The 11,710-nt window shown below is 38.8% G+C and overlaps 1 protein-coding gene across 1 annotated transcript in view; it reads left to right on the forward strand.

The window, feature by feature from the left end:
- Nucleotides 1–7,028, forward strand: part of RAB2A (RAB2A, member RAS oncogene family) — an 89,364-nt gene extending 82,336 nt beyond the window's left edge. The window contains exons 7-8 of the mRNA XM_032421528.1: nucleotides 3,682–3,750; nucleotides 5,821–7,028. Of these exons, the coding sequence (XP_032277419.1) occupies nucleotides 3,682–3,750; nucleotides 5,821–5,916 (165 nt within the window). The 3' untranslated portion in view covers nucleotides 5,917–7,028. The remainder of the gene's footprint in view (nucleotides 1–3,681; nucleotides 3,751–5,820) is intronic.
- Nucleotides 7,029–11,710: the final 4,682 nt, after the last annotated feature.

Raw genomic sequence — 11,710 nt, forward strand, 5'->3', positions numbered from 1 at the left:
GGAGCCCGACGCGGGGCTCGATCCCAGGACCCAGGGATCATGACCCGAGCTGAAGGCAGACACTTAACCGACAGAGCCACCCAGGCTCCCTTCCCCTTTTCTTTATCCTGCCCCCTCCTCAGAATTTGTATAGCCTGAAAAACAGAAGTGAAACTGGTTAAAATTATGTTTAGAACTGGAAGGAATTTCAAGTTAAGACTATCCTATGAAAACATGAGAGCTTTAGTGTAAAGGCTTTGTAGTATCTAGTTAAATTGTTGCTCATTTCCTCATTGTTGTCTGTGTTCTAGAGGTATTTCACATTAAGTTGCTACGTTGAAAAACAAATGCAGGGATTGCTTTTTAGTGACTAGAGTGAAACAAGCAATTAAAATTCTAGCCAGTTATTGTAAGAGGCATCCCTTGTCTTTCCGAGTTCTTGAAATGCTTGCAGCTGTAGGGATCAGAGATTGTCTGTAACACCCAAGGCTCTTTTCTTAGAAGTTTCATTTCATCTCTAATAAGCCTTAAAAGTATTTGGTTAATGTTCGTTATATTTGGGGATTCAACAGTTTCAGTCGATAGCCACGGGCTTTTAGAACATGTGAACTAATGTCTGCATTTGTCACATCGGATTTTAAACTAAGGATTCGTTAAAATTGATCATTAATTAATCATTTAATAATACAGATTAAATATAATTAATTTTGCCATCATGTAAACAAAACAACCCATTTATATAATACTCTCTTTATAATGTGCCCAGAGGAGTGGAAGATATTTTATTTCAGTGTCTTCAGCATATAATCATGAGTTGGATGCCAAGTAAATGTAGCATTGTCTAAAGACTGTTTCATTGAGATGATGAGAATTATGAAAGGAAATATAACCATTTGTATATAATTCAGTTGATTGCATGTTCTTCAGATGTAAAATACATCTTAAGTCCATTGGGTACAACTGTTCTTAAAGGTGTTTAATAATATTAAGTACTGTTCAGGTCATAAAATTAGTAGTGACTTAGAAAATTTCATATAGCATAGCTTTCTTGAGCCAGTTTTTAAAGTGATTCGTCAACAGATTAGCAAAAATGTCCACTTCTTTCCATAAATTGGCACATTTAATGTATTTTATAATACAGATGCTGTTTATATGAAGTTATAACTCCTTTATGGGATCTTGTAGTTCTGTCTGATGTTCGAGGGAGATGTACACATGCGGGGGCCCCTTTAAGGATTTCGAGCCCTGTGAATTTATGTCTGTTGACTTCAGTATTTAGTTAGCCTGGTTTCTAAGGCCATCACCGTAATTGACATGTTATTGGAAATAAAGTTAAGTTTTTCCTTATTTATAAGGGTAACTTCAATTTTGAGGAATGTGAATCAATTCAGAGTTGGCTGGAAGCCAGTTTCTCCTTCACTGTAACTCCCGTGCACACGAAAAGCGCACTTGCTTCCTAAGTGCCTTGTGAATCTGCAGTGATTAATTCTTCTCATTATTTTGCTGCAAATTCTCATGACCCTCTCTGATGATTCGATCAGCCACTTAGAGTTTATGCATATTCATATCTCTGCGCTCCTGCCGCAGTCACTCGCGTCTCCGCCGCTGACTGGTGTGTTCTTGGTGCAGTAATTGAGCTGCAGTAGATTGATTACTCTGGGGAGCTGTAAGGCCTTTAAAGGTGAAAACAGATCAGTCCTGTTAATTAGGAAACAAAAGCTCCGGTGGCAAGTTCCGCAGTCAGATGTTTCCAGTGTGGAAAAGACGAGAGGTAGGATTGGTTCCTCTCCGTGAACCTGTTTACTTTTTTTTTTTTTAAGATTTTATTTATTTATTTGACAGAGAGAGACAGCGAGAGAGGGGACACAAGCAGGGGGAGTGGGAGGGGGAGAAGCAGGCTTCCTGCCGAGCAGGGAGCCCAATGCGGGGCCCGATCCCAGGACCCCGGGATCATGACCTGAGCCAAAGGCAGACACTTAACGACTGAGCCACCCAGGCGCCCCGAACCTGTTTACTTTTTAAATTTGGAATTAAATCTGTGGCAGTGCTAGCGGAGAATTGCCCTGTTTATGACTTTTCAGAGAATGCTCACTGAAGAGGACCTGACTTAGAATGTGAATGCTATTATCTGTGCTCTCTCAGATGGGATAGTTTAGAACGTGAGTTTATAAACAACCTTCGGTAGCATTGGCACTATTTGTATAAAACATCTTAATATTCGGGGCGCCTGGGTGGCTCAGTCGTTAAGTGTCTGCCATGGGCTCAGGTCATGATCCCGGGGTCCTGGGATCGAGCCCCGCTTTGGGCTCCCTGCTCCGCGGGAAGCCTGCTTCTCCCTCTCCCACTCCCCCTGCTTGTGTTTCCTCTCTCACTGTGTCTCTCTCTGTCAAATGAATAAATAAGATCTTTAAAAAAAAATCTTAATATTTTATTTGTATTTATTTGTGTTTTTAGTACTCTCTACCCTCAACATGGGGCTAGACCTCACAAACCCGAGATCAAGAGTCACATGCTCTACCGACTGAGCCGGGTGCCCCCTAGTAGCTTAATATTTTACATAGATAGAGAATGCTTATGGATTCATTTGGTATTTAGAGGCTTAATTTGGTCAGTCTTTTAACACTCATTTTTTTGTGTGTCAATTTAGTAGTATACTATATGGGAAAAGGGTGAAACTTCATTCAACATGGCACAGAAGTTGAGCTGCTTTTTATGTCTTTATCATAAGCATCCTTTGATTCTTTCCCTCTTAAACTGTGTATGAAGTAATACATTGCCCTGGTGAACAGGATCCTATGTGGAACAGTGGCCTCTAAAAGTAAGCTAGTTTCAACATGGAAGTTTATGCAATGTATCAAACTGACATCTTTTTCTTATGTGTGCTGTTCTCACATTATGCTATCCCTGCCCGCTCCCTCCAGTGATGAATTCTTCTTTTGGAATATAGTTCATATACCATAAAATTTACCCTTTTAAAGAGTACAAGTCAGTTAAGTTTTAGAGTTTTCACAAGGTTGTGCAACCATCACCACTATCTGATCCCAGAACATTTTTATCACCCCAAAAGAAACCCCATACGCATTAGCAGTCATTCTGCATTTCCCTAATCCTTGGCAACCAATAATCTACTATTTCTCTCTATGGATTGACCTCTTCTGAACATTTCAATAAATGTAATCATGCTATGTGTGGTCTGTTTTCAAGGTTCATCCACATTGTAGTATGAATGAGTACTTCATTTTTTTTATGGCTGAGTAATGGTGCATTATAAGGTTATACCACCTTTTGGGTTTTATTCATCAGTAGATTAACATTTGTGTTGTTTCCACTTTTTGGCTATTGCTGCTAATAATGAACATTCATATACATCCTTGCCTTGTTCTTTATCTTTAGGAAAGCTTTCAGTCTTCACCACTTGGTATGATGTTAGCTGGGAGTTTTTCATAGAAGCCATTGAGGAAGTCCCCTTCTAATCCTATTTTGTTGAGTGTTTTTATCATGAAAGGTTGTTGGAACTTGTTAAATGCCTCTTCTGCCTCTTTTGAAGTGATCATATGGTTTTTGTCCTTTATTAATAAACAGGCTGTATTACATTGATTGATTTTCTTATATGGAACCTTATGATATTCTACAGAGTTTTTACATAATGTTCTTTTACTACTGTGATTTTAAATAATTCGAATCCATTTCTCTATATTTCAGGCATTTATTAATACAGCAAAAGAAATTTATGAGAAAATCCAAGAAGGAGTCTTTGACATTAATAACGAGGTATATATATTATGCATAAATAAATACTATTGGCTAGTATTAATTTAGAGTTGAATTTTAGCTACTACATGGATTCATGAGTTTATATTTTTTTAAATTCCTAAAATGGGTCTATGATGTCAGTTAACACATTATTAGTTTATAATCCTCTAACTGAAAATTTGTCCTATGTTCTATAATAGGTAAATGTTTTTATGTTCTTAGTAGAGCATCACTTTGTGAAAATGGATTAAGATAAGTGACCATTTTGCAAGCAATGCAAAAAAAGATAAACCCTCCAAAGAGAGAAGAAAATCCACTTTCATCCATGCCTCCATATGGTGTCATCTGCTTTGGGGAATAATTTTCTAGTGTGTACATGCACGTACTATGTTACTAATGCAGGATGCTCTCTCTCTTGTCTAGTATGAAAGAGGGAAATAACCAGTTTGGAAATGACTCCCAGTATAGCATAGCATGTTTTCAGGAGACTAATATATATAATTGGCAATTGGCATTGTTTTTGGTTTTGTCTCCTTTGTAAAATTACTTGATGAATATGATTAGGATAAAATGTAAAGCTTTGAAGCATGTAATTCAGAGTGTTTACCAAAGGTTATCATTCTGACCTAAATCCCCACCTTGCATTGATTTATTTCAGAATGTTTATGTGGATGTATGGTAGATTATTTACTTTGACAAATATTTTTGCCGTTCCGTATTGAGACTTTGTGCTTCCAAGAGAAAGCCCTTAGCCCTCCCACAGTCGCAATTAGGAAAGCCTGGTGTTAGGGATCCTTTATTGCACGTGTGGCTCTTGGCCTGTACATACACGAGGCTCTTCGATACCTGCCTCAGTATTCTTTGCTGAAACAAACAACAGTTTTGCCTAAGGTTTCCAAAAAGTGCTTGATTTTCTCATTTCTTTTAATTTGGAGTGCTCTATTTTCTAAATCCTATCTTCTGGGCTCATAGGGCAGTAGATTCGGAGTTACTTGGAAGCCACCACCGTTCAGAGGCTGAGGCCGGATAAACGGAGCAGTAATCGGGCGTGTGTGTGAGAGGCACGTTCAGCGTTGCCGTGTGGTTTCATATAGTAGCTGACTGCTTTGCTGCGCGCCGTGCAGCTTCCATTGTACGGCGCTGTCAGGAGCCAACAGGCCGTGCGATTTATTTGGCTTGCTGCCAAGTCTGACTCCTTGATTCCTCAAGAAGTTGCTACCAGCCCAGAGGGGGCAAAACCAATGAGCCATAGGGCATGCTTTTTATTAAAGAGGAGTCAAAAGAGCGAAAAGAAACCACATCAGCTGCTGTCAATACCGAGCGAGTGCCAGAAACCCCCAGGCTACTCCCGTTGCAGAGCAACTGCCAAGCGCTATAAATCTGAGATTTACTGTGACGTAAAGTTTCCTTAAGAGCTTAATTTCTGAAGCTACTGTATTACTTTTCTCAAAGTGTTGTATTTGTAGGTAAAACCCACTCGAGGGAGTGAGGGCTAAGACAGAAGTGTGAGTTTGATGAATGAAAGCACTACTCTGTGTGTGGGTTCTTGGCAAGCTGCCATGTCTTTGGGGATCATAGAAATTATTGATGACACAGAACACTCACATGCCCTCAGCCTGCACAGCTGATTCAACATGGAACAGAAACGCTGTCTCGAGAAAAGCTTTGACGTCGTATTAGAGCGGCCTAGGGCTGGGCCTGTTTTTATCCTTTAAAGATTACTTGCAGTCATCGTTTTAAACAGCGTCTCCATCGTGAGAGCGCCCGGGGAAGTGGCACTGCCCGGGCTCTGTCCACGCACGACGGCCTGGTGGGGTAAAGAAATCTTTTCAGAAGGATTTCCACGGTATTATTTTTACAAGGAAGGAACATCCCCTCAGAGATACGGTTGTAATTGTCGCAAAAATCTGCTTCGTGTCTTTTTTTTTTCCCAAGTCGTTTGGTAAAAATTACATCATTAAGAATTCAGTGGGGGAAAAAAATTTTTAAACATAAAAGGAATTCAGCGGAGTTCTTCAAATTTAGTGAAGCTGTACTGGTTGGACGGGTCCGGTTAACATTTGTTATCCCTTCCCCCTTCTGTTTCAGGCGAACGGCATTAAAATCGGCCCTCAGCACGCAGCTACGAACGCCACACACGCAGGCAATCAGGGAGGACAACAGGCCGGGGGGGGCTGCTGCTGAGCCCGTTTTTACTGTCTCGCTGCCCAGATGCGGCTACTCACTTCCTCTTTCGCTCTCTCCTCCTGCTCAGCTGAGACATGAAGCTGTTTGAAATGGCTTTATGTCACAGGAGACTCTTAATCCTTCAAATTCTTGTATAACTTTGAATAAATGGTTAATGTTCACTTAAAAAGACAGATTTTGGAGATTGTATTCATATCTATTTGCATTTGATTTCTAGGTCAATTGATGTGATTATTTTTGTTAAATGTTGTCTTGTGCCCTTACCTACGAACTGAAAACTGTATTAAAACACTACAAAGTCATCTTGAGTATTTTAAATCAGTTTGTGTGGTTAGGTTTCACACCTGTGGTGACCTACTGTTTAATATTCTAGAACTGTCCTCAAAAAGTTTGTCAATTTTCAAGGCTATAAGGAAAACCAGAAGGACTCTTTTAATTCTGTATTTATCATTTCCTTTCTGTATATACAGTTTAACCTGCTTGGGTGTAATTTGCCAAGCTTGAATTCTTTAATGCATTTGCATAAATTCTATACTGTTTAGAGCTTAAAGCTACAGAAGCATTGTTAGGAATTGCTTGGACACTGAATTTTAAACTTTTTGACATTGTTAACAAGCATGTTCATCTTTTCTTGTCACTAGTCCAAGAAAATATGCTTAATGTACATTACTAAAGGCTATGTATGTGTTAACCTGTTTTAATGCCAAAAGTTTGCTATATGTCCACAATTTCTTTAAGACCTCTTCAGAAAAGGATTTGTTTGCCTTAATGAATACTGTTGGGTAAAAACACAGTATAATGAGTGAAATGGGCAGAAGCAAGAACTCCCTACACCTAAGCGACTCCAAGAAGAATGAATGTCCACATTTAGATGGCACATTATGAGGACTTTAATCTTTCCTTAAACACAATAATGTTTTCTTTTGCTTTTATTCACATGATTTCTAAGTATATTTTTCATGCAGGACAGTTTTTCAACCTTGATGTACAGTGACTGTGTAAAATTTTTCTTTCAGTGGCAACCTATAATCTTTAAAATATGGTAAGCATCTTGTCTGTTTTGAAGGGGATATGACAATAAATCTACCAGATGGAAAATCCTGTCAAAAGTAGAAAAGCTTTAGTAATTTACTCAGTGTGGTGGTTTTATCCTTTTTTTTTTTTTTCTCCCTCTCCCTTGGTCTATAATGAAATTGTTACAGCAGTGCAAAATAAAATCCTATGTATAAAAGTGTTCCTTTTTTATTACGACCACATCATTTTTTTAGTCCGTCCACATGTATTTATTTGAGCATATTTTTTAAAGGGTCAGCCTGTTTAACACCCTTTTTAAAAAGTTTGCTTAAATGGGATCAATCTCTTCACAATATTGAAGTTCTTTTTGTGACTGATGATGTAAGCAAGTATTTCCTACCTCTCAAAACCAGCACAAAGGCACATTCAAACTACGAGAAGCGTTTATAAAGAAGTTCTAAGTATGAAACACCTTTCAGTTCACTCACTGACTTCAACCTTCTGTGGGTCTTCCCTGAAGATTCAGCAATACTCGGTCAAAGCTCTGCCGTTACTCTTGTGGGAAAACACCTAATGTTATCTTAGGTTTGTTTTAAGGAACTCCTGGAGGCCAGAGGGAGAGGTGAGAGGAAATCAAGTTTCTTGAGTATTGTTATTATAAACTTGTCTCTCCTTAAAGTGGTCATATAAAATTCACTGATCTTACCATTCACTGTCATTAATGATGAGTAGAAAAAGTTTGAACGACTAGGACTTGTTCTGCTCTATCCCGGGAAGGGGATGATTCTTTGGAAATTGTTAGTTTTAAACCACCGTTAACTTTTCCAAAAGTTCAGTGTGTTTCTTTTCCATGCCATCTCCCCTAATTCTTTTATAAATCATGTATAGGAGGAGAAACAAATGGTAAAAACAAACAACAGCAGACTAGCACGTGTATTTTAATACCCTAAGGAAAGATGGAGCTCTCCTACAGCCCCTCCCACAGCAATCTTAATCCGCTTCCGTCTTGGGCAGCAGGGGTGAGTAGTAGACTTCTCTATAATTCATTACCACCTTCTCCACAGATCACATCTACCGTTAAGGAGTATGTGTGATGAGTCCTTTACTACGTTGGTTGACAAAGCAGTGTTAGTGTCTGGTTTCTCCTCTTTGCTCATTTTATTAGCCCTATCATAAATACTATAATATCGGCACCTGTAATTGAATCTTTAATACCATAATTGAGTCTTTAATTAATATTTGATCAATTTTTGCAGCATCTGTGAACACATGTAAGAGCTAGAAAATCAGTCCTTAAAAAAACTAAATAGAACTTTTAATGTCTTACCAATGTAACATTCCAAAGTCATAATCTTCATAAAGACAGAGCGTTAACTATTTGTCTTAATTTAAGACAGCTGAATCAGGAGCAAATTTTTGAAAGAGTAGCATATAATTTGATACATAATTCAAACAGCATGAGAGCTGAACTGAATCTTCATACACAGTTTGTTTTTAATTTTAAAATAGCCTGTTAACAGGAAAATAGTCCCTGTTTATCTTCTCATAGTCAAGAGAGTGGGAATGTAAATGATACCAAAATGTGTCTAATCACTCAATGATTTATGTCTGGCTTTGGAACACATTAAAAATCTCTCATAGGTAATGGAACCCTTTCGAAGCTCAGTACTAAGGTTGACAGGATAGGGTTTGACTATATAAGCTAAAAAAAATAATATAAAGAAAATGTTACTTCATAATAAGAATTGACTATACAAAGAGACAAACTGAAATACCAACCTGTGTTTCTTAGAAAAAAAGAGTTTACAATGTGCTTTGGTGTTCAAATGAAAATGGAAACTAGCCCCATGGTAGGTTTCATATTACACTGGTATTTACTAGATAGTAGTACTTACTTGGTTGAAGTCATGATGGGGAACTTTAAAGGGCCAGTGTGTATATTTCAGTATTCATAAGCTTTCTAATGCCATGAGGCCAACTCCTACTAAAGTTGAAGGACAAAGGACCAAAATCCCGATAGAAAAAGGAAAAAAAAGGAAAAAGTTCACCCTTAAGATTTTGAAATATCCCTAAAATATAAAAATTCAAACATACAGAAATTAAAACAGATAACATTTCTCACCTGTGAGATTGGAAAAAGTTTAAAGTATGACAACACATTCTGTTGGCGAAACACTCTCATGTTGCCAGTGGAAGTGCAAACTAGTACTGCCTGGAGAGGAACTTGGTCATACCTAAGAAAACCAAAATGTACTTACTTATTGACCCAGCGATCTCACTTCTAGGAAAATATCCCGACAATAACCTTCCAACAGTGCAAAAAGCACACGCATAATGCACGAAGTTGCTCACTGCAACATAATTGGAGATGACCTAAATGTCTATACATAGAGTGAGTGAATAAACTATGGTACATCCACCCAAGGGAGTCCTACACAGCTTACAAAGCATGAAGAAGAGCTCTATGAATTGATGTCATCATATCCAGGATATATTAAGTGAGAAAAGCAAAGTGCAAGGGTGTCTACAGGTTACCATAATATAATAAGGTAATATAAGAAAATATGCATGTATCTGCTCACTTGTGTAAAAGAAACACAGCAAGAATAGAAACTAATGAGACTGTTTACCTACAGAGGGTGAGTGGGTTCAGTGTGGAAAGTAAGGAGGATTGGGAATGGGGTATTTGGGACAAGTGACCCCTCTTTCAGTATACATTTTTGTTTAGCTCTGACTCAGAACCATAGTAGTGTTTTCCGTAGTCCAAAAATAATTGAGACCAGCCATGGTGTTCAGGGAACTCGAAATAAAAAGTAATGAATGAACCTGCCTATATTACAAATGAGTGACATTACCACACTGAAGGGGACAGGAAAGAAAACTAGCATACAACCAGCAACTTTGAGAACAGGATGTGACTGTATAAGGCTAAAGACATAACAAACTATACACAATTATACTGTAGGTAGTAAAGGGTTATGGATTAGCAATTCTAAAAACACCTTTAGCATATTTGGATTGAGCAAATAAATATACTGTGGATAATGAAAGATCCATAATGAAAACAGGTTTTCATTATTGGAGAAAAGGAGTCACAAAAGTTGGGAAAGACTAGAATGAACCCTGTGGTGTTGGATTGAAATTGGAGGTTTTTATATGTACAGATGCTTTGATAAATACAGACGGATGAGTGAGAATATACATATACTTTTCCTAGTTTTGTCCACTGAGAGAAGGGCCTAAAAGTAAAGACACCCCAGCAGCAGTGAGCACACCTAGTACACAAATACTGGTTTCTAAATACCTTCTATAAAGGGAACTAGGGCACCCTGGAGAAATGGTTGATTCCAGGGCTGGGGCAGGGAAGTCATAAAACAAGTCTGGAATATCTGTGATGCCAAAAAAAGGGAGTGCTCATAAAATGGTGGGGATGGAAAGGGGGGTATGACAAGGGACTCAGGAGCCAACTTAATGCTTCTGATGGCCAAATCTGGAATGCTTTGAAAAAAATAACTCAATGCTAGCAATCAATTGTAAACCATGGAACCAAACATCCATGATATAAGTGAATACTTGCATAAATAAATGAGGGAAAGAGACAGCTTTTCCTTACAGTAGAATACCAATTAATAGAGCTAGAAGGCGTGATGTAAACAAAATCCTCAAAAACACAGTAACTGTTAAAGATAGGAATCATTAATGAACGTTAAATGCAGTGGGCAAAAGAATGACAAGATATGTACGTAGGCTCAGCTCTGTGCTCAGTGTAGAGTCTGCTTGTATCCCCACAAGATATTATTGGAGAGGGAAGAATACTAACTTGGTGGTTAGCCAACTTGACACCACCTTCATCAAATGATCAGTAAGATGTGAGGACATCATGTACCATCTGATGGATGTGCTGAGAAGGGCATGATTCTGTGGGACTCTCGCCAAAAATGTATAACGTCAACCTGAAGACAAACCCAAACTTTGGCACGTCCTACAAAATAAGTGACTAGTGGGACGCCTGGGTGGCTCAGTCAAGCTTCTGACTCTTGATTTCGGCTCCAGGTCATTGTCTCGGTCCTGGGATCGAGCCCCATGTTGGGCTCTGTGCTCAGGGTAGAGTCTGCTTGTCCCTCTCCCTCTGCTCCTCTCCCCACTCCTGCTCTCTCTCAAATAAATAAGATCTTTAAAAAAAATGACTAGCACTCTTCAAAAATATCAAGGTCATGGAAGATAAAGAATGAGGAACTGTCACAGATTCAAGGAGCCATGACAACTAAATTCAATGTGGGTTGCTGGATGGACCCTGGAGGACGGTTCTGACAAAGGAGGGGTGCACAGGGGGCTTCTCTGGTACTAGCAAGATTCTGTTTCTTGACCTGAGTGGGGGTTACATAGATATTTGCCTTATGATTTTTTAACTATGCTTATGTGTTTTATGCACGTTCTTGTAAGTAAGATGTTGTCTCATTAAACAAAAATGCTGCCTTATGAGTTGCCCTCAAATCTGTGAGGTTTACCTTATCCCCTAGTAATGGGTTGAATTGCACCCTCCCACCCCCAAAAGAATATACTCAAGTCTTAACCCCCAGTACCTTAGAATTTGTCTTTATTTGGAAATAGGATTTTTACTGATGTTAATTAGTTAAAATGAAGTCAGTGTGACCGGGGTCCTGAGAAGAAGGTAGCCATGTGAAGACACAGAGACACACAAGGGAGAAGGCCATGTGACAGTGAGGGTGGAGGCTGGAGTTCTGCAGCCTCAAACCAAGGAATGCCAGAGATGGTC

Source organism: Phoca vitulina, unplaced genomic scaffold (genome assembly GCF_004348235.1).
Source record: "Phoca vitulina isolate PV1807 unplaced genomic scaffold, GSC_HSeal_1.0 scaffold25, whole genome shotgun sequence".
NCBI lineage: Eukaryota > Metazoa > Chordata > Mammalia > Carnivora > Phocidae > Phoca > Phoca vitulina.